General features: G+C 45.5%; 1 protein-coding gene across 1 annotated transcript in view; it reads right to left on the minus strand.

Annotated features, from left to right (window-relative positions):
• Positions 1-9009: 9009 nt before the first annotated feature.
• Positions 9010-25921, minus strand: part of ncbp3 (nuclear cap binding subunit 3) — a 40782-nt gene continuing 23870 nt past the window's right edge. Inside the window, exons 7-13 of the mRNA XM_080210321.1 lie at positions 20463-20571; positions 18187-18286; positions 14050-14156; positions 13179-13443; positions 10870-11048; positions 10047-10199; positions 9010-9460 (exon numbers count right to left, since the gene is read on the minus strand). Of these exons, the coding sequence (XP_080066447.1) occupies positions 9189-9460; positions 10047-10199; positions 10870-11048; positions 13179-13443; positions 14050-14156; positions 18187-18286; positions 20463-20571 (1185 nt within the window). The 3' untranslated portion in view covers positions 9010-9188. The remainder of the gene's footprint in view (positions 9461-10046; positions 10200-10869; positions 11049-13178; positions 13444-14049; positions 14157-18186; positions 18287-20462; positions 20572-25921) is intronic.

Consider the following 25921-nt stretch of genomic DNA (forward strand, 5'->3'; position numbering starts at 1 on the left):
CTGATTATCCAACCTGTCTGTCTCTCTCATAGTTTTGTAGACCTCTATCAGGTCTCCCATCAGCCTCAGCCTTTCCAGTGAAAACAATCCTAGTTTATTAAACCTCTCCTCGTAGCCAACACCCTCGAGACCAGACACCACCCTGTTGAACCTTCTTTAGATTCTCTCCAAAACTTCTGTATCCTTCTGATAGTGTGGTGACCAGAACTACACGCAATATTCCAAATGCAGCCTAACCAAGGTTTTATATACCTGCAACATGATTTCCCAACTCCTGTACTCAATACCCCAGCTGATGAAAGCAAGCATGCCAAATATCTTAATCACCTTGCCTACCTGTGTTGCTACTTTTAGGGAACTGTGGACCTGAACGCCCAGATCCCTCTGTATGTTAACGTTCCTAAGGATTCTGCCATTTACAGTACAATTCATACCCAAATTTGATTCTCCAAAATGCATCACCTCACATTTGTCTCTATTAAATTCCATCTGCCATTTCTGTGCCTATGTTTCCAATCTATCTATATCCTGTTGTATCCTCTGATAAACCCTGGCACTATCAGCAACTCCAATCTTTGTGTCATCCACAAACTTACTAATCAGACCACCCACATTTTTCCTCCAGATCATTTATAACCACTTTATATTTATCTTTATGTTGATCCGATCAACTCGTTTTTCTAATTTTAATCAAATTAGAGTTTTAGCCAGTTCAGTATTTGCTGACAGTTTCCCTTCGTACAGATGCTGCTGATCCAAGGATGTCAGATATTCAAGCTTCAGCGAGTTGAGACTGAGCCTGATCCATCTGCCTCATTCCCATGTGTACACAATCCAACCTCCCTAGATGTTGAAAGGGAGTGGTGGACTAAGCTGATTCTCTGATGTAACCATTTCTGTGAGAGCTTAGCTTGCTGAGTACAGATTGGGATGGCACAGTGGTTAGCACTGCTGCCTCACAGTGCCAGGGACCTGGATTTGATTCTGGCCTCAGGTGACTGTGTGGAGTTTGTATGTATTCCCCGTGTCTGCGTGGGTTTCCTCCAGGTCCTCTGGTTTTCTCCCACAGCCCAAAAATGAGCAGGCTAGATGGATTGGCCATGCTAAATTGTCCCTTAGTGTCCAAAATTGTAGAGGTTATGGGGATTAGTCGTGGTAAATGTGTGGGGTTACGGGATAGAGCAGGGTGGAGGGGCTGGATGAGCAGCTCTTTCGGAGAGTAAGTGCAGATTCTCCTTCTAAACTGTAGGGATTTTATGGTTCACCTGTCCCCTGATGACCCTATGTTAGTCTGATGGAAAATTTACCAACTGAAGCATGAGGGGCAGAACCACCTTAATGTAACTAAAAGCAGACGTGTGGGCAATCTCAGAGCTGGTTACTTACAGAGGCTTGGTAGCTCGCAATCTCTGTGACGATGTTGGTTAAGCCACTCTCCTTTTGTGCTGGTGAGTGTCGTGACTTCAACTCCTGCAGTATAGCCTTGGAACAGTAACAATACGGCAAGATGAACAGGATCCTCTCTTCAAGCATTTAACAGCATCCAACTCCAGAATAACTTCTATCAATATCTCTCATCCAATAACATCTCCCCTCAATATCTGCTATCCATTAATCCATAACGGTGACATCTTTCAACACCTGTCTTCCCTGCAACCTCCGAAGGCATTAGACCCTCAGTCTCCTCTCAGGACGCCATTGTTTGGGTGTTTTGCTGAGCAAACTTTGACCCTGTTCATTATCAGAATAAGGTGCTTCACTTCATGATGAGCTCATGGCAGGATGGGGAGCAGAACTTTGGAGTTAAGTCTACAACACACTTGATGGGCAGTTAATTTGGTGGAGAAAGACGGATCTGCAGCTGCGCAGATTAATGAATGTCTCTTGGGATCTCCTACCCTCCCTGGAGATCTTCACTTCCATCAGTGTTGGCTACCATCCAGGACCTTGCCTCAATTCATAAGCCTATATTGGTTAATGTCCAGCCAAGACTGGCTAATCAATTCTTAAAGGTACTGACAATGTGAGTGGAAAGAGCTTTAAGCACAGGTTAAAGAGATGTGTATTGTTTCCAGACAGGAAAGTTAGTGAGATTTTGCAAGTCCAGGCAAGTTGTGGGGGTTACAGATAGTGCGACATGAACCCAAGATCCCAGTTGAGACCATCCCCATGTGTGTGGAACTTGGCTATCAGTCTCTGCTCAGCGACTCTGTGCTGTCGTGTGTCCTGAAGGCCACCTTGGAGAACGCTTACCTGAAGGTCAGAGGCTGAATGCCCGTGACCACTGAAGTTTTCCCCAACAGGAAGAGAACAGTCTTGCCTGGTGATTGGCGAGCGATGTTCATTCATTCGTTGTCATGACGTCTGCATGCTTTTTTTCCTTCGTTCTGTGTTCCACTTAGTTCATATTTTTTGGCTTCTTCCTCTCTTTGAAGCTCTCTATCTCTTTCCCTATCCCTGTCCTCAGTTAGAAATCATAGAAGCACAGAATCCCTACAGTGCAGAAAGAGGCCATTCAGCCCACTGAGTCTGCACTGACAATCCCACCCAGGCCCTATCCCCATATCCCTACATATTGATCCACTAATTCCCCTAACTTATGCATCCCGGGACACTAAGGGGCAATTTAGCTTGGCCAATCCACCTAACCTGCACTGTGGGAGGAAACTGGAGCACCTGGAGGAAACCCACGCAGACATGGGGAGAATATGCAAACTCCACGCAGACAGTGACCCAAGCCGGGAATCGAGCCCAGGTCCCTGGAGCTGTGAATAAACAGTGCTAACCACTGTGCTACCGTGCCACACTGCACCGCCCCGTGCTACTGTGCTAACTTCTCTCTCTGAAGTTCAAGATCAAACTTTGCATTTTCATCTCGAGTAACCTTTTCTTCTCCTTTTCCTGATCATTTTCTCATAGAAGCTCTATTTTTCATCTACCCTTTCCCTGCTTACTCATTTCTTTTTATTTTCCAATTCAAGTTCTCATGTTTCTCTCTCAATCTGCTTCATGTGCACCTGATGTTCTCTATCTCTAGCTGAGGTATACTAGTTTCTAGTTTGAGGTGTCCTTTCCTCTCATTTTAAATCCTGGACAAGGACTTTAACCATATCAGACGTAGGAAATTCCCCTTTTATTTCCACCAGCACTTCATCTGCTAACTCTCGCAATGTAATTTTAAACATTGCAGGGAGGTGGGCAAATGGTTTAAGAGGGATGTGGTGGGTAGGGCCCTACGAATTCTCACAGTGGGTGAGGATAACACCCCAGAACTTATGGGTGCGTGTATTTTTTGTATCTCAGTTGTTTTGGGACTGTAGAATTCTTGTTTAACCCCTGTTAGGGTACCGAGAGACTTTGTATCCTGAGAGCAGACGTTGTATCATCAGTTCCTCCACTTAAGTTAAAATTAATTTATTAGTCACAAGTAAGGCTTACATTAACACTGCAATGAAGTTACTGTGAAATTCCCCTAGTCGCCACAATCTGGCACCTGTTCAAGTCAATGTACCCTAACCAGCATGTCTTTCAGAATGTGGAAGGAAACTGAAGGAAACCCACACAGACATGGGGAGAACGTGCAAACTCCATACAGAGAGCCAAACTGGGAATCAAACCCGGGTTCTGGTGCTGTGAAACAGCAGTGTTAACCACTGTGCCACTTTGCTGCCCCACTATGGCTGGGAGGATGAGATGTGCCCAAGAATGGTGTGCAAATCCACCATGGTTTAACCACCATTTTACCTGTGTCAATATCCTGTATTTTTTTGTGGTTAAATAAATAATGGCAATGGCTACGAACAAGATTTGCTGCTGAAATGTTTGGGGAATTTGTCACCCGATTTAAAAAAAAATCTTGTGTGTTGTTGAGGAGAATGCTGACCCAGCTCAGTTGCAAGAAACTCACCTGGAAGGAGGAAGGACCTCAAATTCAGAGGGTCTGGGTGGGGCAGGTGTTTCTTTTGCTTCTTTATCGAGCAGTTCAGGAGTAGCAGCGTTGGTTAATAAAAACCTGCTTTAATTTTGGAATGCTATGTGAAAGACTAAAGGGGAAAGGGGGCTGGTAGGTATGTGAGTGTCAAATGGCTGGTTTATGAGGTGAGTTAGTCGATAGTGAATGTTTATGGTTCCCCTAATTGTCCAGACTTTGTCACTGAGGTCTTTATGGACTTTGCTGAACTGGCCCCCTGCTTATTCATTTATTGGTGGTGATTTAAATCGTCACTTTAACCTGCTACTTGATAAATTCCCAGAAAAGACAGGCTCTCCCAGGCCATTTGCTTTGGCTTGTGAAAAGGTGAGTTATCTGGATGTGTGGAGAGATTATCGTCCCAGTGAAAAGGACTTCAGTTATTTTAGCCCCTCATTTGTGTCACAGCGGATTGACTAATTTTTGTGTCCAAGATGATTCTGTAATCAGTTGCTTCTTGAGCTATGGGTGGTATTGTCATCTCTGACCACCCTCCAATTTTATTAGGCTTCTTCTCAAGGGAGCGCACCCTCTGTCCAGGTTGTGGCGATTTGATGCATCTTTATTTCTTATTCATTAATTCTCTTCCTGATATGAGATCTGTGCGCAATCAGCAAGGCTTTGCTAGAGATTTGGTCATCTCACTCTCAGCTAGAAAGAGGCACAGATTAAAGAGCAAGCAAATTAGTCAGACGTCTGGCTAGCTGAAATGGAGGGGGAGGGGGAGTGTGGGAGGGGAAGTATGGAAGTGGGAATGTGGCAGGGATTCTAGTGATGTGAAGCTCAAAGAAATTGGTGTCATTAGGGCAACATTGGACACTTTGACCCAGTGTGTAACGAGTTTGAGATTTGCGAAGCAGAAGCTGTATGAATTTGGGACTAAACCTGGTAAGTATTTAGCTTTTTTTACTGGGAAGAAATCTTTGATGATTGATTCCAAGGGAGTAAGAGAATTAGGGCAGGAAATTTTAATGAGACTTTTAAGAGTTTTTATATCAAATCATAATACGAACACGATGAGGATCCTTTGGTATTTATGGACCCTTTTGAGCTGCCTGCCTTTTGGAGGGTTTGAGAATAGCTTTGAATGTTCTGCTCCCTGAGGGAAAGGCTGGTCTCTGCCATAAAGGAGCTTCAGCCTGAGAAGGTGCTCTGGCCTGATGATTATTGTGTGAATTCTACAATGAATTCAAAGACTTGTTATTGGACCCATTAATTGGTGTGTATAATCATTCATCTAGTGTAGGTTTGCGCTCTCAGTCACTTTGGGAGCAAATATTTCTGCAATCTGGAAACGGGACAAGGTTCTTGGGCAGTGAACATCTTACAGGTCTATTTCTTTATTGAATGTTGATTTGAAAGTGTTGTCTAAGTTTCTGGCGATGTGCCTGGAGAAAATCCTTCCTGTGATTATCCAGAATGATCAGACTGGGTTTGTTCAGGGTCGGAACATGTGTAATAATGTGAGGAGATTACTGAATATTACCTAAGTCTTTCCAAAACATTCTTTGGATGGGTCAGTGATCTTCCTAGATGCCAGAAAAGCCTTTGATGTAATAGAATGGAATTAGTTGTTCAAAAGGGTGCATACGTTTGGATTAGGAGGAAACTTTGTGAAGTAGGTTCAGATACTCCATAAGAACCCAATGGCAACGGTCCTTACAAATGTTTATACGTTGGAACATTTTGGTTTTCAGAAAGGGACTAGGCCGCTTTTGTTTACTTTAACTATTGAACATTTGGCTGAGGCCATTAGACATGACCCAGTTTCAGTAGCACGTGAGCGTTAGTCTGTGCCATGTTAAACCTGTGAAAATGGGGTTTTTTTTGGGTCTATGGGAAGTTTTGTTTGATTGGAACATTTTAGATATATTTGTTGAGGTTATACATTATCGTGGTTGTTTTATTTTTGTTTATAATTGATAAAAGTTCTTGCTAATTTTCTTACTATACATGTTAACTATAATTCTTAAATAAACAGTGTTTAATAAAAGCTCCCCAGTGGGTCATTAGCATCACACCTGAAGTGAAACCTATCATGCTGCTTCTAGTCAAATTCATGATGCAAAAACCTATGATCCAGGTGGGCTCCAGAAAACACTTTGGAGTTTCCGACCTGAATTATAACACCCCTTTTGTCCATAATGAGCTCTACTCTTTCCTTGAGTAACCTCTTCCCATTGATATACTTATTTTACCCCCCTCCTCTGTATTGCCTGAAGGCTTTTCATCCCGGAATGTTGAATTGCCAATTGCGTTCCTTCCTTCAGCTATGTCTTTGTGATGGCGACTATAATCACACATCACTGCCCTCAACTCATCCGTTTTACCTGCAATTCTCCTGGTGTTAAAGTAAAGGCCATCCAGCCTAGCCTTACTCTCTTTTCACTTAATACAGCTGCACTCCCTTTGACAGGTTTGTTTTGCTGTATGATTCTGTGTCCTTACTCTGCTAACACGCTATGTTCCCCTCCCCCTGCCAAATTAGTTTAAACTCCTTCCAACAGCACGAGCAAAATGTCCTGCAAGGATGTTTGTTCTGTTCTGGTTCAGATGTAAATTGTCCCATTTGTACAGGTTCCTCCTTCCCCAGAAATGGTCCCAGTGATCCAGGAATCTAAATGATTAATTTCACAAAATTGGGGGCCGTTGAAAGTCAACCACATTGCTGTGACTCAGGAGTCACATGTAGGCCAGACCAGGTAAGGACGGCAGATTTCCTTCCCTAAAGATCGTTAGTGACCCAAATGGGTTTTTCTGACAATTGACAATGGTTTCACGGTCATCAGTAGATTTTTAATTCCAGATTTTTTTTTATTGCGTTCATATTCCACCGTCTGCTGTGGCAGGATTCTAACCTCAGGTCCCTAGAACAGTAGCTGAGTTTCTAGATTCAGCGACAATACCACTTGGCCATATTCTGCCCTAGAGCTGAGGATTGATCAGAGATTTACCAATGAATCAATGTGAAACATCTTACCTTTTGCCTCCCAACTGTGTCGACCATTTTCTGGCTGTTTTACAAACCATTGTAGTTTCTCTAAGCGATTAATCTTTCTGTTTTTTTGACCGGATCTGTTTCTTGACCAGATCTGTTTCTTGAACTATCTAACACCTGTTCTTTTGCCTGACTTAAGTCCTGATTCTTTCAAGTCGGTCACTAAGCGTGAGGCAGTTACTATATGGCAGATAACCCGAGGGAGTGGCCTGACGCAACAAGCCAAGAACTAGGAGCTGTTCAGCTTCACCTCAAAAATCCTCTTTTACCACTGACCTCAGAGCCACCACTTGACAGAAAACTTGTCAAGGCTTTCATCCACAGCCTTCTACTGGAAGGCAGGAGTGTAACTGTGTGCGAGTTGCTGACCCACACTGTAGAGGGCAATGGACAGATAAGGAATCTCTCAAGGTCTCCCTGTCCATGTGATATTTGCCAGTCTTGGTACCGTGGAGTTTGGCCTGCAGATAGGAGTTTGGACGATGCTTCAAAACAAAGGGTGGCACAATGGCGTAGTGGTTAGCATTGCTGCTTCACAGCGCCAGGAACCCAGGGCTAATATTTCTCACTCAACCAACAAACAGGTCAGCTGGTTAATGTCACATTTTCATGTGTGTGGCTTCCATGTTTCCTACATTATGTAGACATTGACTGTAGTGGCAGGTGCTTTAGAAACACAAATTTGTTAAACATATCCAACTACTGGGACACAAACTCACAGGCAGCATCTACAGAAAAGTGTATGTGGGAATTGAGGGGAGGGGTGAAGGGGGAGGTGCAAAATCAGGCTTGGCTGTGATGACCTCCAGAGTGGAACAGCCCACTCACCACGGGTTTCCAATACAAGAGGTACAGGGGCCCACAGACCCTAGGATCTCCAATACAGCATATACTAAATTGGGGAAGTAATTGCCATGTGTAACTGATGCCAAACATCAGCTAACTCTGGATGGCTTCAACTCTTCACTTGTGAGCAGAGGGGATTACTGTTTGCAGGAAAGGTCGGAGCAGTAAGGAACATGGCACTAAGCTCATCTGAAATGGTGTCACTTCCTGAAATGTCCCAATGGTCAAATCAAACCTCAGGTTTTGGTGACAACAGCATTTAAATACTGAAAAGATGAATACTCAGCAAAGTCTCTGATACAACACCCAATGGGACAGTCTGGACATGGAGGGGCAGACAGAAAAACTGCTTCCAAACCCAAATGTTGGCTACACTGTGGATTCTAACTCTGCACCAACCCATTCCCATTGCTGGTAGATAATATTCTGTCCTCATTGATCTTCACTCCTAGTTAAGCAACACCAAAAATTTTCATCCTTATTTTCAAACTCTTCTTTGGTTCACCCCTCCCTGTCTCTAAAGTCCTCTAACCCCATGACCCTCCAGGGTATCTGTGCTCCTCTAATTCTGACTTTTCCAGCATCAATTGTAAGAACTCTGCTGGTTTTCAGCTGTTTGGATCCATGGCTGTCCTTCCTTTAGCCAAAAACTCACTGAAACCTCCTCTTACCAGAATTGTAGCTGTCTGCCTCAATATCTGCTGCTTGGTTCGTTGGTTACTGTACAGCTGTGAAACACCTTGAAGTTTTTTTATTAAAGATGAGGTAAATTCAGGTTGTGAGCGAGGTTCACACAATGGGAGCAGCACAGAGTGGATACAGCAACTTTTTAGAGTATATCAGGCTCAGGATTGGAGCACAGCATACGGTATAACTCAAGTACAACAGTTGGTCAAGTAGAATGCTCAGGATACTGGCTGGTGAGATACTGAACCACACCAGAACAATTAATATGATGCAGAGAATGAGAGCATTCTCCACCCAAACTGCAAAGAGGTTCCTCCTGCTCAACCAGAAATGAGTACAAACCACAACAGAGTGATACAGCCCAGGTTACACCTCCCACCCAGTCCCCTCACAACATAGCTGTCCAAAGGAAGGTTGGGGGGATGAGAGGGAAAGGGGAAAAAGAAAGAAGGGATTAGCCAAGATTCTTTTGCAGGCAAACAATCAGTGGAATAAATTCAGCTGACAATTTTGGCTTCAAGGTTAAATTTAATTCAGTCAGAAGGTAAACAGTAACATTTCGGGGTGAGTTTGTTCCAAACACAGACGCTTGCTTTCAGCTGGGTTGGCAAATTGTCCACATGTGGTTCAGGGAGCTGCCATTTCTCTCCGTGGTGGGTCAGAGTTCATTGCCAGGGCTTTAAGAGGTCAAGATTCACTGTCTGAGGTGGAGCTCTCCCTGCTGATCTCGATCTGTAGTGATGGGAGGTTGTCTAATCGACTCTTCTTGTGTGAACGCTCCTTCTCTCTGATCAGAGCGCCCCAGGCGCGTTGGAGTTCTGTGTCATCATCCTCATCTTTTTCCTCCTCTTTCGCCACAACTTCTGTCTCTTTCTCTGCAGCTGGTTCCTTCTCTGCCTCTTTCTCTGGGATCTTTTCGCATTTGCTTGGGGGCTTGCCAAGGCGACTCCATAAATTCCCTATTGTGAAGAAAATAGCGGAATAAAAACCAGCTCCTGTGCTTTGAGTGTATATATTTTAATAATGATTTTCTGACAGATTGCTGAATTAAACATGGCAAGTGCTCCCGGTCTCAGTGCAGAGCAGGAAATATTTCTATTTCTATAGTGCCTTGCATAAGCTCACCATGTTCGAAACTGCTGTACAACCAATGAAATATTGTTGAAGTGTAGTCATTGTTGTGATGTGGGAAACAGGGCAGCCAATTTGTACACAGCAAGATCCCAGAGACAGCAAGGCAGTGATGACCTGATCACTTTTTTAAAAGTGATACCATTTGAATAGTTGAATCAAATCTCCCCGTATTACACGGAACACTGGAATGGGATTGTGTTTTAAGTGATTCTTGGGCTCCTGGCAAAACCAAATTGTCCAAACTTAATATCCCCCAGCAAACGGTTCCGCTGCTGACTCTCAAGGCGGTGGCTCCTCCGTACGGCCCACAAGATCATACTGATAACTGCTCACTCGGCTGGGGAGGAAGGGTGAGGGGCAAGGGGAGGAGGCAGTGGGATGGGGGAGTGGGGACAGCCCCCAAACATTTACCAGCTTTCTTGCTCTTGTCGGGTGCGTAGCTCCTGCTCTCCTGTTTGGGGAATCCCAGCCTGCTGTGAACGTCTGTCTGGGGCTCTCTGCGAGTGACGGAGACACTGCCGGCCTGTGGAGAGTGCGGCCTTTTCCCGAGCCGCTGCCTGACACCTGTAACCAACACAGGAGAGAGAGCACCATCAATAAAGGTCACCCGCTATAGCGTATCCCAAAACCGGCTCCGAGTGCCACCACCAAACTGACTGCACTCAATCATTACAGCGTGAGGAGGCCATTCAGCCCACTGTGCCTGCGCCAGCCCTTTACAATTAACCCTCACGGAGTTCCAGATCGCAACAACTTGCTGTGTAAAACATATTCTCATCTCCCCTAGGGCTCTTTTGCCGATTAAATTCAATCGTTTATCTTAAATCTGGTTACTGACCCTCCCCAAAACTGGAAACAATTTCTCCTTATTTATTTTAGCAAAACATTTGATGAATTTGAACACCTTAAATCCCCTTCCTCTCTGCTCCCATCCCCCTGCCCCCCTCCCTCGCAGCTCTCTTCCCCCTCCCTCCCCCCGCCCCCCTCCCTGATCCCTTCCCCCTCCCTCCACGCTCCAAGGAGAACAATCCCCGTTTCTCCAGTCGCCTCAAATTAATGAATTTTTTAAAGATGGTTAGTGCTAGTTTCTTCCCCAAATCTAAGTGTTTTGTTGGTGATTTCCGGGTGACGGGGCTAGTCGGGTGACTGGGTGGGGGGTGTTACTTGGGAAGGGGGTGGGTGCTGGTTTCTGGGTGATGGGGGGGTTAGTTGGGGAGGGGGTGGGCGCCAGTACCAGTGCCAGTCACTGAGCTGCTGCCTGCTCCTGTGGGCTGTTGCCGCTCCGCTTGCTGCCGTTTCTCCTCCAGAAGGAGCCGCACGTCCGACACTTTCTCAGTGGAAAGCCTGGGTCCGATCCGGTTCCTCACGTTGCTCGATACAATCGTCATGTTTGCTTCCGGCTTCATCGAGTTCCTAGGAAGCACAAAAGGTGCAGAGTGAACACTCCCCGTCAGTGGGAAATTCAGCAATCACTTCGCACTAAAAGCTCTTAAAACTTTTATACAGCTCCAGCCGGGGTAACTGTGTTCAGTTCCGAGCTCCCCTCACCCTGCTCAGGGTCGACCTTCTGTGGGTGGGGCGGGTGGGGAAGCCGTAGCAATGAGGATTAAGCAGAATGACGGAAAGGGGTATTTTACCAGGTCAGCTAGCAAAGATTAATGTCCGATCATATTGAGGTGAAGAGAATTAAAGAAGAAAGAGGTATATGATATACACAGGCAGCTGGGATCAAGTGACTCTCTTGAAGAGTATAGAGGGTGTAGGAGTAGAGTTAAGAGAGAAATCAGGAAGATAAAAAGGGACATGAGATTGTTTTGGCAGATAAGGCAAAGGAGGATCCAAAGAGCTTCTACAAATATATAAAGGGCAAAAGAGTAACAAGGGAGAGAGTAGGGACTCTTAAGAATCGTAAGAAGTCTCACAACACCAGGTTAAAGTCCAACAGGTTTATTTGGTAACACAAGCCACAGGCTTTCAGAGCGCTGACCCTTCATCAGGTGAGTGGGAGTTGCATTCACAGCATCTCCAACATCCTAACGAGAGTTAGACAGAATCCCATCCGCTGAGATTCCTGTTTGGAAAGCTTGCTCTCGTACTCAATCCCTCCATAAGGTCACACACCCTATACATCAAAGACTTCCCATACAGCACCCTCAAGCCTCTCTGTTGCTGTATCTTCTTTCAATAATACCGTTTAGTTTATAACACTAAATAAAGACACAAAGTTCCAGAAAGTCTCAGCAGGTCTGGCATTATCGGTGAAGAGAGAGAGAAACCAGGGGTGCCCCAGGGGTCGGTGCTGGGGCCTCAGCTATTTACCATTTATATAGATGATCTGGAGGAGGAAACCGAGTGTATGGTGTCGAAATTTGCTGATGACACCAAGATTGGTGGAACGGCAAATTGTGCGGAGGGTGTGGAGAGTCTGCAGAAGGATCTAGATAGGCTGGGCGAATGGGCCAGGAAATGGCAAATGGAATTTAATGTTGGCAAGTGTGAGGTGGTCCACTTTGGTAGGAAGAATGGTAGGAAGGACTATTACTTACGGGGCGAAAAACTGCAGCAGGCGACGGTGCAGAGGGACCTCGGGGTCCTTGTGCCTGAGTCGCAAAAACCCAGCCTGCAGGTGCAGCAGGTGGTCAGGAAGGCGAATGGGATGCTGGCCTTCATAGCGAGGGGGATTGAATATAAAAGTAGGGAGGTCTTGCTGCGGCTGTATAGGGCATTGGTGAGGCCGCAGCTGGAGTACTGTGTGCAGTTTTGGTCGCCGCACTTACGCAAGGATATTTTGGCCTTGGAGGGAGTGCAGAGGAGGTTTACTAGGCTGATTCTGGAGTTGAGGGGGTTGAGCTATGAGGAGAGGCTGAATAAACTAGGCTTGTACTCGTTAGAGTTTAGAAGAATGAGGGGAGATCTCATTGAGACGTATAAGATGTTGAATGGGATGGATAGGATAGAGGTGGAGAGGCTCTTCCCGCTCAGAAAGGACAGTAGGACTAGAGGGCACAGCCTCAGGATAAAGCGGGGGGGGGGGGGGGCGGTTTAGAACGGAGTTGAGGAGGAACTTCTTCACTCAAAGGGTGGTGAATCTCTGGAATTCTCTGCCCGTTGAGACGGTGGAGGCTGCCTCGCTAAATATTTTTAAGACGCGGGTTGATAGGTTTTTGATAGGTAAGGGGATTAAGGGTTATGGGGAGAGGGTGGGAATGTGGAACTGAGCCACGACAGATCAGCCATGATCTTATTGAATGGCGGGGCAGGCTCGAGGGGCTAGATGGCCTACTCCTGCTCCTATTTCTTACGTTCTTAAGTAAACCGAGTTAACAGGTTTTGAAGGAGAGTCATACAAACTCAGTGTTAAGTCTGTCTCCCAGATGCTGCCAGACCTGCTGCACATTCAGTTTTATATTCCAGATTTCCAGCATCCGCAGTATTTTGTTTTTATTTGACCTTTTAGTTTATATTGTTTGTCCTTCCTACCAGAATATCAATTGCCTCCTGATCACTACCCAGTGGTCACTGCTGGACAGTGTGGACACTCACCGAATAGTCTTCAGCTGAGCCTCCACTTCATCTGCATACATGGTCATCTTCAAACTCTTCTTGGGTAATGGCATTGAGATCATCTTCAACTCCAGATCGTAGTCCATCTCATCAGAGTCTGAGCTGCAGGGGCTGAACTGCCCACCCGTATGGCTCTCGTTGCGATATTCGACCACCACCCGGTCATCTGCTTCCATATCCTGCTCTGCATCATCCTCATCCTCATCCTCCTCCTGGATTGGCTCCTCAGGAACATTGCCCAGGCCTGTGAACAGGGAACCCCCATCAACCTGTCAAAACCTTCAACAAGCCAGCGGTGACAGTAACCCCTCACTCTTCAAATCACCCCAACACCACCCACACCCACCCACAGCAAATTCACAGCAGGAGAGGCAACAGCTGCCCTTTCATCTGCTTCCTTCCCACTATCCAGCAGCCCAGACACACTTCCCAGCTGAAACCGCAATTTGCTTGTATTCTTTCAATTGAGTTTATGTATTCTGCACTGCTTCAGCGGGATCCCAGTGACAGACTAGGAGTTCACTTTGGAAAGCTGAGCCCCTGGCACCCAGGGGCATTTTAATCTGCCTCACATCTTCTAAGTTAACACTAAGCTAATCAATTCTAGGTATTAATTGTCGCTCTCATTTTCTCAGACATTCTGCAACCATTGCCACATTCTGTGGCCACAAGTTTTATTTCTTGTACCATCATCCCATTTGCCTTTAATCCCCTCTTCCCTCACTTCTGTACAGAGTTCATCATTAAATATCCGCTAATTTAAATAAGAGCTCAAGCCCTGTTTCTCTCTCCACAGAGACCCCCCCAACCGTGCCCAGTCGCCACTCCTGCCCAGTGAATGTAGACAGACCAGAGTGATGGTGTTTATAATGCGATGTCAATCCCACATCATCAGGCAAGAAGGTCTTTTTCTTTAGAATATCCCTGTGGATTCGCCGGGCATGATACCGTCGCTTCCTGTGGAAAGGCAACGCGAGAGGAATCAGCAAGAAACCAGCTCCTGTTCCAAACCAGGAGAAGAACTAAACCCCAGTGACTACAGTGAAAGGTGACAATGCAAAACTCCCTAACTGCCAGTCTGGCTTCCCCCTGTATTAGGAACTGCAGCACCACTCAGCACACAACTCACATTGAGAGGGAGCCATACTGCCAGATGTGCTGCACTTCAGATAAGAAATCATGATCTCAGCTGTCTGTGCAGGTGAATGGGAATGGCTCCATGGCATTACTATATAGAAAGGTAGAAACTAGAAGCAGGAGTAGGCCATTCAGCCCTTCAAGCTTGCACCGCCATTCATTCTGATCGTGGCTGGTTGTCAAATTCAATATCCTGATCGGCCCCTTCCTTCCATATCCCTTGATCCCTTTAGCCCCATGAGCTACATCTAATTTCTTTTTGAAATCACACAACATTTTGGCCTCAACTACTTTCTGTGGTAGTGAATTCCACACATTCACCACCCTCTGGGTGAAATTTCTCCTTGCCTCAGTTCTAAAAGGTTTACCCCTTATCCTCAAACTATGACCCCTAGTTCTGGACTCTGGTCATTCTTTCTGAATCTACCCTGTCTAACTGCGTTAGAATTTTATAAATTTCTTTGAGACCCCCTCTCACTCTTCTAAACTCTGGTGAATATAATCCTAACCCACTTAGTCTCTCCTGTGTGATGACACTGTGCCTTTACCAAATGTAGATTAGGGCGGCACAGTGGGTTAGCAAGAGGTTTTGCAAGCAGCTGCTAGCATTTTGTTTTGGTATCATGTAACTGAAGCAATAGAATGGACAGCAAGCTTATTGTTCAGACGCAACACGGTTTCATTAAAGGGAAGTCGTGTCTGACAAATTTACTGGAGTTCTATGAGGATGTGTCTAGGGCGGTGGATAGAGGAGAGCCGGTGGATGTGGTCTTTCTGGATTTTCAGAAGGCGTTTGATAAGGTACCTCACAAGAGGTTACTGCAGAAGGTCAGAGGACATGGAGTTGGGGGTAGGGTGTTAGCGTGGATAGAGGATTGGTTGTCAAATAGGAGGCAGAGAGTGGGGGTCAATGGGTGCTATTCGGATTGGCGGTTGGTGACTAGTGGGGTGCCCCAGGGGTCGGTGCTGGGGCCTCAGCTATTTACCATTTATATAGATGATCTGGAGGAGGGAACCGAGTGTAGGGTGTCGAAATTTGCTGATGACACCAAGATTGGGGGAAAGGCAAATTGTGCGGAGGGTGTGGAGAGTCTGCAGAAGGATCTAGATAGGCTGGGCGAATGGGCCAGGAAATGGCAAATGGAATTTAATGTTGGCAAGTGTGAGGTGGTCCACTTTGGTAGGAAGAATGGTAGGAAGGACTATTACTTACGTGGCGAAAAACTGCAGCAGGCGACGGTGCAGAGGGACCTCGGGGTCCTTGTGCATGAGTCGCAAAAACCCAGCCTGCAAGTGCAGCAGGTGGTCAGGAAGGCGAATGGGATGCTGGCCTTCATAGCGAGGGGGATTGAATATAAAAGTAGGGAGGTCTTGCTGCAGCTGTATAGGGCATTGGTGAGGCCGCAGCTGGAGTACTGTGTGCAGTTTTGGGCGCCGCACCTGCGCAAGGATATTTTGGCCCTGGAGGGAGTGCAGAGGAGGTTTACTAGGCTGATACCGGAGTTGAGGGGGTTGAGCTATGAGGAGAGGCTGAATAAACTAGGCTTGTACTCGTTAGAGTTTAGAAGAATGAGGGGAGATCTCATTGAGACGTATAAGATGATGAATGGGATGGATAGGATAGAGGTGGAAAGACTCTTCCCGCTCAAAAAAGACAGTAGGACTAGGGGGCACAGCCTCAAGATAAAGGGGGGGCGGTTCAGAACGGAGTTGAGGAGGAACTTCTTCACTCAAAGGGTGGTGAATCTCTGGAATTCTCTGCCCGTTGAAGTGGTGGAGGCTGCCTCGCTAAATATTTTTAAGAAGCGGGTTGATGGGTTTTTGATAAGAGAGGGGATTAAGGGTTATGGGGAGAGGGTGGGAAAGTGGAACTGAGCCACGACAGATCAGCCATGATCTTATTGAATGGCGGGGCAGGCTCGAAGGGCCAGATGGCCTACTCCTGCTCCTATTTCTTATGTTCTTATGTTAATGTGGCTAATGCAATGTCCTAGGGTTTTATGGCCCTTTTAGATTTGTTGGGTGCAACATGGTTGACAGGTCAAGTGCTGACTGGGAACAGTTCTTTTTTCCAGAGCAAAGTCCATGGTTTTAGTTTCATTTTTCTCAGATGCTGTTTGGAGTGGAGATATTGAGCAGTGTCTTTTGTTTCCCCTCTCTCTGGAGTTGAGAATTCTGTTACCTGTTAGTTGCTAGCTAGAAGCTGGTGGAGACAGGCATTATGTGTGTGTGTCTCCCTCTCTCTCCAGAACTGTGCTGGAAGTTCCAGGATTGGGAAGCCTCAGAATTTTAATCCAACATTCCAAGGAACAACTCACAGCAGGTGTTAAAAAGCTGAAGATCCAGCATCATGTGAGCATACTTGCTTTCTGTGCCTACACTCTACAAAGGGGTGCCTGTTTGTGGCATATTGTTTGACTTGGAACATCATAGATAGGGGTTGGCCTATGAAGAGAGACTAAATAGACTGGGTCTGTACTCATTGGAGTTTAGAAGGATGAGGAGGGATCTTATAGAGACGTATAAGATAATGAAGGGGATGGATAGGGTAGAGGTCGAGAGATTCTTCCCGCTTAGAAAGGATAGCAGGCCTAGAGGACACAGCCTCAAGTGGGGTGGCGGGGGGGGGGGGGGGCGGGGGGCGGCAGTTTAGATCAGAGTTGAGGAGGAACTTCTTCACTCAAAGGGTGGTGAATCTCTGGAATTCTCTGCCCGTTGAAGTGGTGGAGGCTACCTTGCTAAATATATTTAAGTCACGGGTAGATAGATTTCTGATAGACAGGGGAATTAAAGGTTATGGGGAGAAAGCGGGAAAGTGGAACTGATCCATTTCAGATCAGCCATGACCTTATTGAATGGCGGGGCAGGCTCGAAGTGCTAGTGGCCTACTCCTGCTCCTATTTCTTATGTTCTTATAGCTAGCTATTAAGGTTGATACTTTATCTTGGTTTTTTCTTGTAACTGGTAAAAGTTATGTTTATTTTTCTTATTATAGTTTAACTGTGTTCTTAAGTAAACTTTGTTTGATAAAAGCTTCTGAGTGAGTCACTGGAATGAAACATCTTAGGCTCACAATACCAAATTCAAATGTAAAACTTATGGCCTAAACATTCTTATAAAACACCCTGGAGTTTCGGAGCTGGGTCATTACACCTCATATTTCAGGGGAGTCAATGGCCTAGTGGTAATATTGCTAGACTGTTAATCCAGAAACCCAGCTAATGTTCTGGAGACCCAGGTTCCAATCCCACCATGGCAGATAGGGGAATTTGAATTCAATAATAAAACAATATCTGGAAGAATCTACTGATGACCAAAAAACCATTCTCAATTTTTGAGAAAATCCATCTGGTTCATTAGTGTCCTTTTGGGAAGGAAGGAAATCTGCCATCCTTACCTGGTCTGGCCTACACATGATTCCAGAGCAACAGCAATGTGGCTGACTCTCAATTGCCCTCCAAGGGCAACTAGGGATGGGCCAATGTTTCATTCTTACCAACAAGAGCAGATGCTCATCCTTCTGCAGTTTTCAATTCAAATCCTGACCACTTAAAGAGTTAGAATTCAAAGTTTTTAAAAAATCTGTTCTCAGTAAAACTGGCTTGAGTTGTCAACTATGGTTAAAAACCCACCCGGTTCTTCAATGTCCTTTAGGGAAGTAAACTTGTTGTTCTTACCCAGTCTGGTCAATATGTAACTCCAGTCCCACACTGTTTTACAATTAACTACCCTCTGAAATAATTCAGCAAGGCACCTCACACACAACCAAATGACTACAAATAATTCCACATGGACAGTGTGAGTGCCCGCCAGTAAACATTACCTTCCCCTCTAGCCCCCAGTTACTTACCAGGAATTTGATAAGATCCCTTTCATCCCACCGTAATTCGGATTGCCGTATTTCATGTAATACTGACTCCGCCTCGCTGCTCCTAATTCCTTCCGGTCATCTGCAAGAGAGAACAAGCTGTCAGCATCAGCCCAGAGTAAAAGCTCTGGACAACTGAGCAACTTACACAATACACAGGATTGCCCACCCAGGGAGGGTGGGCAAGTTCAGCCCAAGTCAAGGAATCAAGTCCCCACAGAGACTGAGGTTGCAAACTTCAATACCCTGCTGCATTAGTGGCTTCGTCGTAGGGGGATGATCAATTTCCTGGGGCTTCACAGAGAACGGAAACCATTCAGCCCCTGGGGCCTATCCTGCTACTCGATCATGGTAACTTGTGTTAATCACACGTCCCAGAATAGGTCAACAAAATAATCCACTGATCTCCATCTTGACCTCCATTCTGACCCTCGGCCTCTGGGGTGTTTTGGGGGGGAGAGTTTCCAGATTCCCGCTTCCCAGTGCTTCCTGACATCACCCTGAACAGCCGACTCCAATCCGAAGCTTCTGCTCTCACATACTGGAATCTCCTTCCCCTCCCTGCGCTATGCTGCAATTCCTTCCTCGAGGGAACAAACCTTCGTCTAAGAATCCGGTCCCCATCGTTTAACCCTTTCACTGCCAGTCCGGTTCTGCTGAATCCACAGTGTTCCCTCCCAGGCCAATCCTGAGGTGGGAAGCTCAGAACTGAACACGGTGACTCCAGATGGGGTCTGATTAGATCTTTATATAAACTGGAACATCATTTCGCTCCCCCCACCCCCCCCACCCACCTTTGTATTCCAGCCCCATTCCAATAAAGAGCAATATCGCAGTCACTGACTGAGTTGTGGAAACAATATTTCAGTGAGTGAGCAGTCACTCAAGGAACAAACATTGAATGGAGAACAACTACCATTGATTTAGTAACAGGATCGTTTGCTTTCACAGGCTATTCTGGGTGCTGTTCGATGAGAGACGTGCGAGATGGCATACAGGCTAGAGGGAAGAAGAGAGTTTTCATCCAGATTTCCACTGGAGTTTAGAAGAGTGAGGGGGGACACTTGATTGAAGTTTATAAGATGCTGAACGGTCCTGACAGGGTGGATGTGGAGAGGATGTTTCCTTCTGTGGAAGCACCCTGAACCAGGGGGCACTGTTTAAAATTAGGGAGCATCCTTTTAGGACAGCGATGAGAATATTTTTCTTTCAGAGAGTTGTGAGACTTTGGAACTCTCTGCCTCAGAGGGGGGTGGAGGCAGGGTTGCTGAGTATCTTTAAGACAGAGGGCAATAGATTCTTGTTAAGCAAGTGAGTCAAAGGTAATTGAGGGGGTGGGGGACGGAACAATGCAAAGCTCTGCTGACCTCAGATGGGATTTTCTGGTTTTGGGGCGAGTGCAGCAGGAAAATCTGGCTCGATGTCCCTGAACCATTGCAGCAGGGGGATTCTCAATGAAGACTGACTTACAGCACGACCTAATTTGCCACAGCAAAACTGGAGCTTTTAACAGTCACACCTAATATGGAAATATCCAATCCACACAGCCGGCAGACTGAATGTTTACTGTAGTTACCCATTCAACTACAAGAAGGAGCAATACCAATTCTGAGTAGGAGTGAGAGAGCATGAGGGGGCGAACAGTTGGGGGGGGGCACGCACAGGAGGGGGGTGATAGAGAGAGGAGTGCGCGACAGAGAGGGAGGAGTGTGCGACAGAGAGGGAGGAGTGTGTGTGCATCCTGCTCACTTTCAGCGCCACTTTACAGACGGGTCTGACCACTTTAATGATGTTAATTATAAATGTGAGATGGAGTGGGTGTGGGAGAGGGTGAGTGAGCATGGAGATTCAGTGCGAGACACACATCCTGTGTAAGGGTCATCTTTATTTATCACTCATTGTTAAAACAGATCAGTTGATTGCTTGATTTGTTTGGATTCTTTACAGATATCAGCGTTAGAGCAGTGTGAGATGTTGTACCACCTCATCTTCCCAAAGTGTCTTCAGCAGCCCCTTGGGCAAGAAGAAATGGAAATGTGACCCTCTCACATGGAGAGCTTGGACAAGCCTGGTCTCATCCCTGTGCTCCTCCACAGCCGCTAGTCTCCCTCCCAATGGTAAAGCAGCTGGGCTCCTGCTCCTGTCACACAGAGGACACTAAACCACGGAGGCGAATGCCACCACAGTCGAACTACCCGCCTATCTTCACTGAGTCAGGTGATCCTGTACTGCAGGAGGGGCTGCTGGATCCTACTCACCTTTGGTGGCGAATCTCAGTTGCAGCTTGTTTCCCTGTGGCGCCCGGATCGCTGGCCGCAGATCATTTCGAAGGATTGAGGCTTGTTCAGTCTGTGATAGCGTATCCAACTGGGCAAAGAGAGACAGAAAAGTGACTGGCTGGCTAATTTCTCATTGCTCAGCACAGGCTGAAAAGAAGATACTCAGCCTTGAGTATAGTTAGAGCTCAGTACAGGACAAAGCAATGCCATTGTTCCCATGGAACTTTGCATGGCTGTTAGTAATAATGACCAGGTAAATATCAGCTCTCTAAAGACCACTGCTGCACCTGTGCTGAACAGGGAAAGCTCAAGGGGTGAAATGATCAATGAGGAGGTGACTTGTAGATAGGAAGGGAGAATGCAAAATACATCAAGAGGCAAGTTTGGTGTCTTGTAGTGTCCAAACTATGTTAGAGGTTCTGGGTTTTAACAAAAAGATGTGGCTTGCAAACTTAGATTTAAACTAACAACAATAGATTCACTCTGGATATTTGCTGCACTGGACAGAGTACAAACTGAAAGTAAAACAGCAGTCTGCAACACCCTAATGACATTACCATCAAATCAGGTGATCAGCTCTTAAAGCAACTTGCAACCCTTTTAAATATATAACACCCCTCTCCTTTTACTTCTGTGGTCATAATAAATTACTATGATGTTATACATAAGATCAGTAATCCTCTAGACTCAGTACGGTGCATCATTCATCATTATACACAGTCAATAAGAAAGTTCATCAGAAGGCTGTTTATTTGTTTAGTTGTATGTGAACCTCTGGAATCTGGCTGTCCTTGACCTGAGAAGCACGATATGGAACTTTAGCAGACACCTCTTCTCTTGGAGCTACTACTAATGTGGTATAATTTAATGTGGTGTAATAGCAGAGACACAATCATCAGGCAACTGAGAGTTAACTAAGTCTCCCATGGTAGCATTCACAACACCAGGAACTGAAGAAATTGGTGTTTCTGGAGATGATTCAGGGAAATCATTTTGAGATGATAAAATTGGTCAGCATGGTGTCACCAAACCAGCCCATCCTCAGTTTAAACCGTGTCAGAAAGGGAACTTTGCTAAAACAATGGCTGCTACCCATTTCTCACTCCCTGCATCATTACACACAAACACGCAATCTCCTTGTCAAAATGAGCTGTGTTTTGCCCTCACTTCTCGTCTCGCAACTTGAGATTGTTGTTGACACTCCACTGTTGCTGAAGATTCTGCCAGCAATAACAAATCAAACATAGTTCCCAACTTTAAGAGCCTGAATGTTGGGTCGTCATGTGAGTAGTGTTTCCATAAGATGCCAAAAAGATATGCACACAATGTGATAACAAACCGTGCTCTCTTCAACCTTATAAAGAATGTTTCAATGATTGGATCAATCTTTCACCAATCCATTGGTTGCTGGATGATAAGGTGTGGATTTTATAGACAGAATACCATTTACCCTGAGATAATCCTCAAACTCTTGTGAAGTAAACTGTGAACCATTATCACTAACAATCTGTTCTGATTGTTAAATCTTGCAAAGATTGGTCAAGTTTTCCAATATTTGTTTCAATGTAGTAGATCTCATGATAACTTCCAGCTACGTTGAAAGTGCATCAATTATGTCTAAGAACATGTAACCCTCAAACGGACCAGCAAAATCTAAATGCCATCAGTGCCATGGTACTTCAGGCCACTCCCAAGGATGTAACGAGACAGTTTTGTATTTCTTAGTCATGCACTGTGCCACTTTTCCTTCAACCTGAGCATCCAGATCCAGCTACTAAAAATAACCACAACCTAATTTCTTCATCCAGACTATATCAGGATATCCTCCATGTAATTGTTCAAGAACTCTTCCGCGCAGATTAGGAGGAATGATCACTCAGATTCCCCACAATGGATAACCACCTTGGACAGTCAAGTTAAGCTTTCTTGATACACATGGTTTCAAATCAGGACTTCTCCCGTGTCTGCATGAGTTTCCACCGGGTGCTCCGATTTCCTCCCACTGTCCAAGACGTGATTAGGTGCATTCTCCCTTAGTGTACCCAAACAACCACGGAGTGTGGCGACTAGGAGATTTTCACAGTAACTTCGTTGCAGTGTTAATGTGAGCCTACTTGTGATACCAATAAATAAACATTTGTGTGCTTGAACTTGTTCCAATATTGCTTCTAAATTATTCAAGTGCTCTTGTTCACTGGACCCTATCATTAGACTATTATCCAGGTAACATTATACACCAGAGAGACCATATGATATTGGAACAGAATTAGGCCACTTGGCCCATCGCGTCTGCTCTGCCATTCAATCATGACTGATAAATTTCTCAACCCCATTTTTCCACTTTTTCCCCGTAACCTTTGATCCCCTTACCAAGATTAGTGGCATAGTGGACAGTGAAGGTTATCTAGGATTGCAATGGGATCTTGATCAATTGGGCCAGTGGGTTGATAAATGGAAGTTAGAGTTTAATTTAGATAAATGCAAGGTGATACATTTTGGTAGCTTGAACCAGGGCAGGACTCAGTTAATGGGTAGGGTGCTGGGGAAAATTACAAGGATCTAAGGGTGCAAGTTCATTGCTCCTTAAAAGTAGAGTCACAGGTAGACAGAGTGGTAAAGGCAGCATTCAGCATGCTTGGTTTCATTGGTCAGAACATTGAATATAGGAGTTGGGACGTCTTATTGAAGTTGTACCAGACATTGGTAAGGCCACACTTGGAATACTGTGTACAGTTCTGGTCACCCTATTATCGAAAGGATATTATTAAAGTAGAAAGAGTGCAGAAAAGATTTATTAGGACTTGATGTTTTGAGTTATAAGGAGAGGCTGGAAAGACTGGGACTTTTCCCTCTGGAGCGTAGGAGACTTAGGGATGATCTTATAGAGATCTATAAAATAACAAGGGGCATAGATCAGCGAGTCAATATCTTTTCCCAAAGGTAGGGGAGTCTTATACTAGAGGGAACAGATTTAAGGTGAGAGGGGAGAGATAGAGAAAGGGTCCAGAGGGGCAATTTTTTCCCAGAAGGCGGTGAGTGTCTGGAACAAGCTGCCAGAGGTAGAAGCAGGTACGATTTTGTTTTTTAAAAAGCATTAAAACAGTTAAATGGGTAAGATGGGTATAGAGGGATATGGGCCAAATGTGGGCAATTGGGACTAGTTTAGTGGTTAAAAAAGGGATGGCATGGACAAGTTCGGCTGAAGGGCCTGTTTCCATGCTGGAAACCTCTATGACTCCATCTCTGTCTTAAATACATTCAATGACCTGGCCATCACAGCCTTTTGTGGCAATGAGTTCCATAGATTCATCACTGATTTGCCACTGTTTAAAAAAGGTATCAGGCAAAAGGCAGGGAATTATAGGCCGGTTAGTTTAATGTCTGTTGTTGGAAAAATGCTTGAATCCGTGATCAAAGAAGAAATAGCGTGGCACCTGGAAAGGAATGGTTTGATCGAGCAGACGCAGCACGGGTTCGTTAAGGGGAAGTCGCGTTTGACGAATTTATTGGATTTCTATGAGGATGTGACTAGTGCGGTAGACGGAGGGGAACCAGTGGATGTGGTGTTTCTCGATTTTCGAAAGGCGTTTGATAAGGTGCCGCACAAAAGGTTGCTTCAGAAGGTTCGGGGGCATGGAGTTGGGGGTAAGATGTTAGCGTGGATAGAGAATTGGTTGTCTAATAGGAGGCAGAGAGTTGGTATCAATGGCTGCTATTCTGACTGGTGGTTGGTGACTAGTGGAGTGCCGCAGGGATCGGTGCTGGGGCCTCAGCTATTTACCATTTATATAGATGATCTGGAGGAGGGGGCTGAGTGTAGGGTGACGAAATTTGCTGACGACACGAAGATGAGTGGAAAAGCAAATTGTGCGGAGGGTGTGGAAAGTCTGCAGAGGGATCTGGATAGGCTGAGGGAGTGGGCGAGGACCTGGCAGATGGAGTATAATGTTAGCAAGTGTGAGGTTATCCACTTTGGCAGGAGTAATAGTAGGAGGGATTACTATTTAAAGGGCGAAAAGTTGCAGCATGCTATGGCGCAGAGGGACCTGGGGGTCCTTGTGCATGAGTCGCAAAAACCCAGTCTGCAGGTGCAGCAGGTGATCAAGAAGGTGAATGATATGCTGGCCTTTATAGCGAGGGGGATTGAATATAAAAGTAGGGAGGTCTTGCTGCAACTGTACAGGGCACTGGTGAGGCCGCAGCTGGAGTAGTGTGTGCAGTTTTGGTCGCCGCACTTGCGCAAGGATATTTTGGCCTTGGAGGGAGTGCAGAGGAGGTTCACTAGGCTGATTCCGGAGATGAGGGGGTTTAGACTATGAAGAGAGACTAAATAGACTGGGTCTGTACTCGTTGGAGTTTAGAAGGATGAGGGGGGATCTTATAGAGACGTATAAGATAATGAAAGGGATGGATAGGGTAGAGGTAGAGAGATTCTTCCCGCTCAGAAAGGATAGCAGGACAAGAGGGCACAGCCTCAAGATAAGGGGGGGGTAGTTTAGAACAGAGTTGAGGAGGAACTTCTTCACTCAAAGGGTGGTGAATCTCTGGAATTCTCTGCCCGTTGAAGTGGTGGAGGCTGCCTCGCTAAGTATATTTAAGACACGGGTAGATAGGTTTCTGACAGACAAGGGAATTAAGGGTTACAGGGAGAAAGCAGGAAAGTGGAACTGAGCCACTCCAAATCAGCCATGATCTTATTGAATGGCGGGGCAGGCTCGAAGGACTAGATGGCCTACTCCTGCTCCTATTTCTTATGTTCTTACATTCTTAACACCCTCTGGCTGAAGAAATTCCTCCTCATTTCCATTCTAAAGGATTGTCCCTTTACTCTGAGGCCGTGCCCTCGGATCTTAGTCTCTCTGACTAATGAAAACATCTCCACATCAACTCAATCCAGGCCTTTCAGTATTCTGTATGCTTCAATTTGATTCCCTGTCATCCTTCTAAACTTCATCGAGTACAGACCCAGAGTCCTCAAATGCTCCTCATATATCAAGCTTTTCATTCCTGGGATCATTCTTGTGAACCTCCTCTGGACCCTCTCCAAAGCCAGTACATCCTTCCTTTGTTACAGGACCCAAAATTGCTCACAATATTCCAAATGTGGGCTCATCAGTGCCTTATAATGCCTCAGCAGTACATCGCTGCTTTTGTAATCTAGGCCACTCAAAATCTGATCCATCGATCTTTGGTATAGGACTAGTGTGGATGTTATTTCAAAAGGTAATCTTTTAGAATGAAAATGGCAGAAAAGAGTAACGATGATAAGCAATGGTTATGATTCAGCAGCTGCACACATCTGTAAATATGTTTGTGAAAGATCAATCTTGCTGAATTTCTGTCCACCTGATAACCCAGCAAACAAATCTTCAATTAATGGAAGCGGATATTGATCAGCACACAACATTACATTATTTTACACAAATTGATTGTTTTAT

This window comes from Carcharhinus amblyrhynchos, chromosome 23 (assembly GCF_965287045.1).
Source record: "Carcharhinus amblyrhynchos chromosome 23, sCarAmb.v2.hapA, whole genome shotgun sequence".
NCBI lineage: Eukaryota > Metazoa > Chordata > Chondrichthyes > Carcharhiniformes > Carcharhinidae > Carcharhinus > Carcharhinus amblyrhynchos.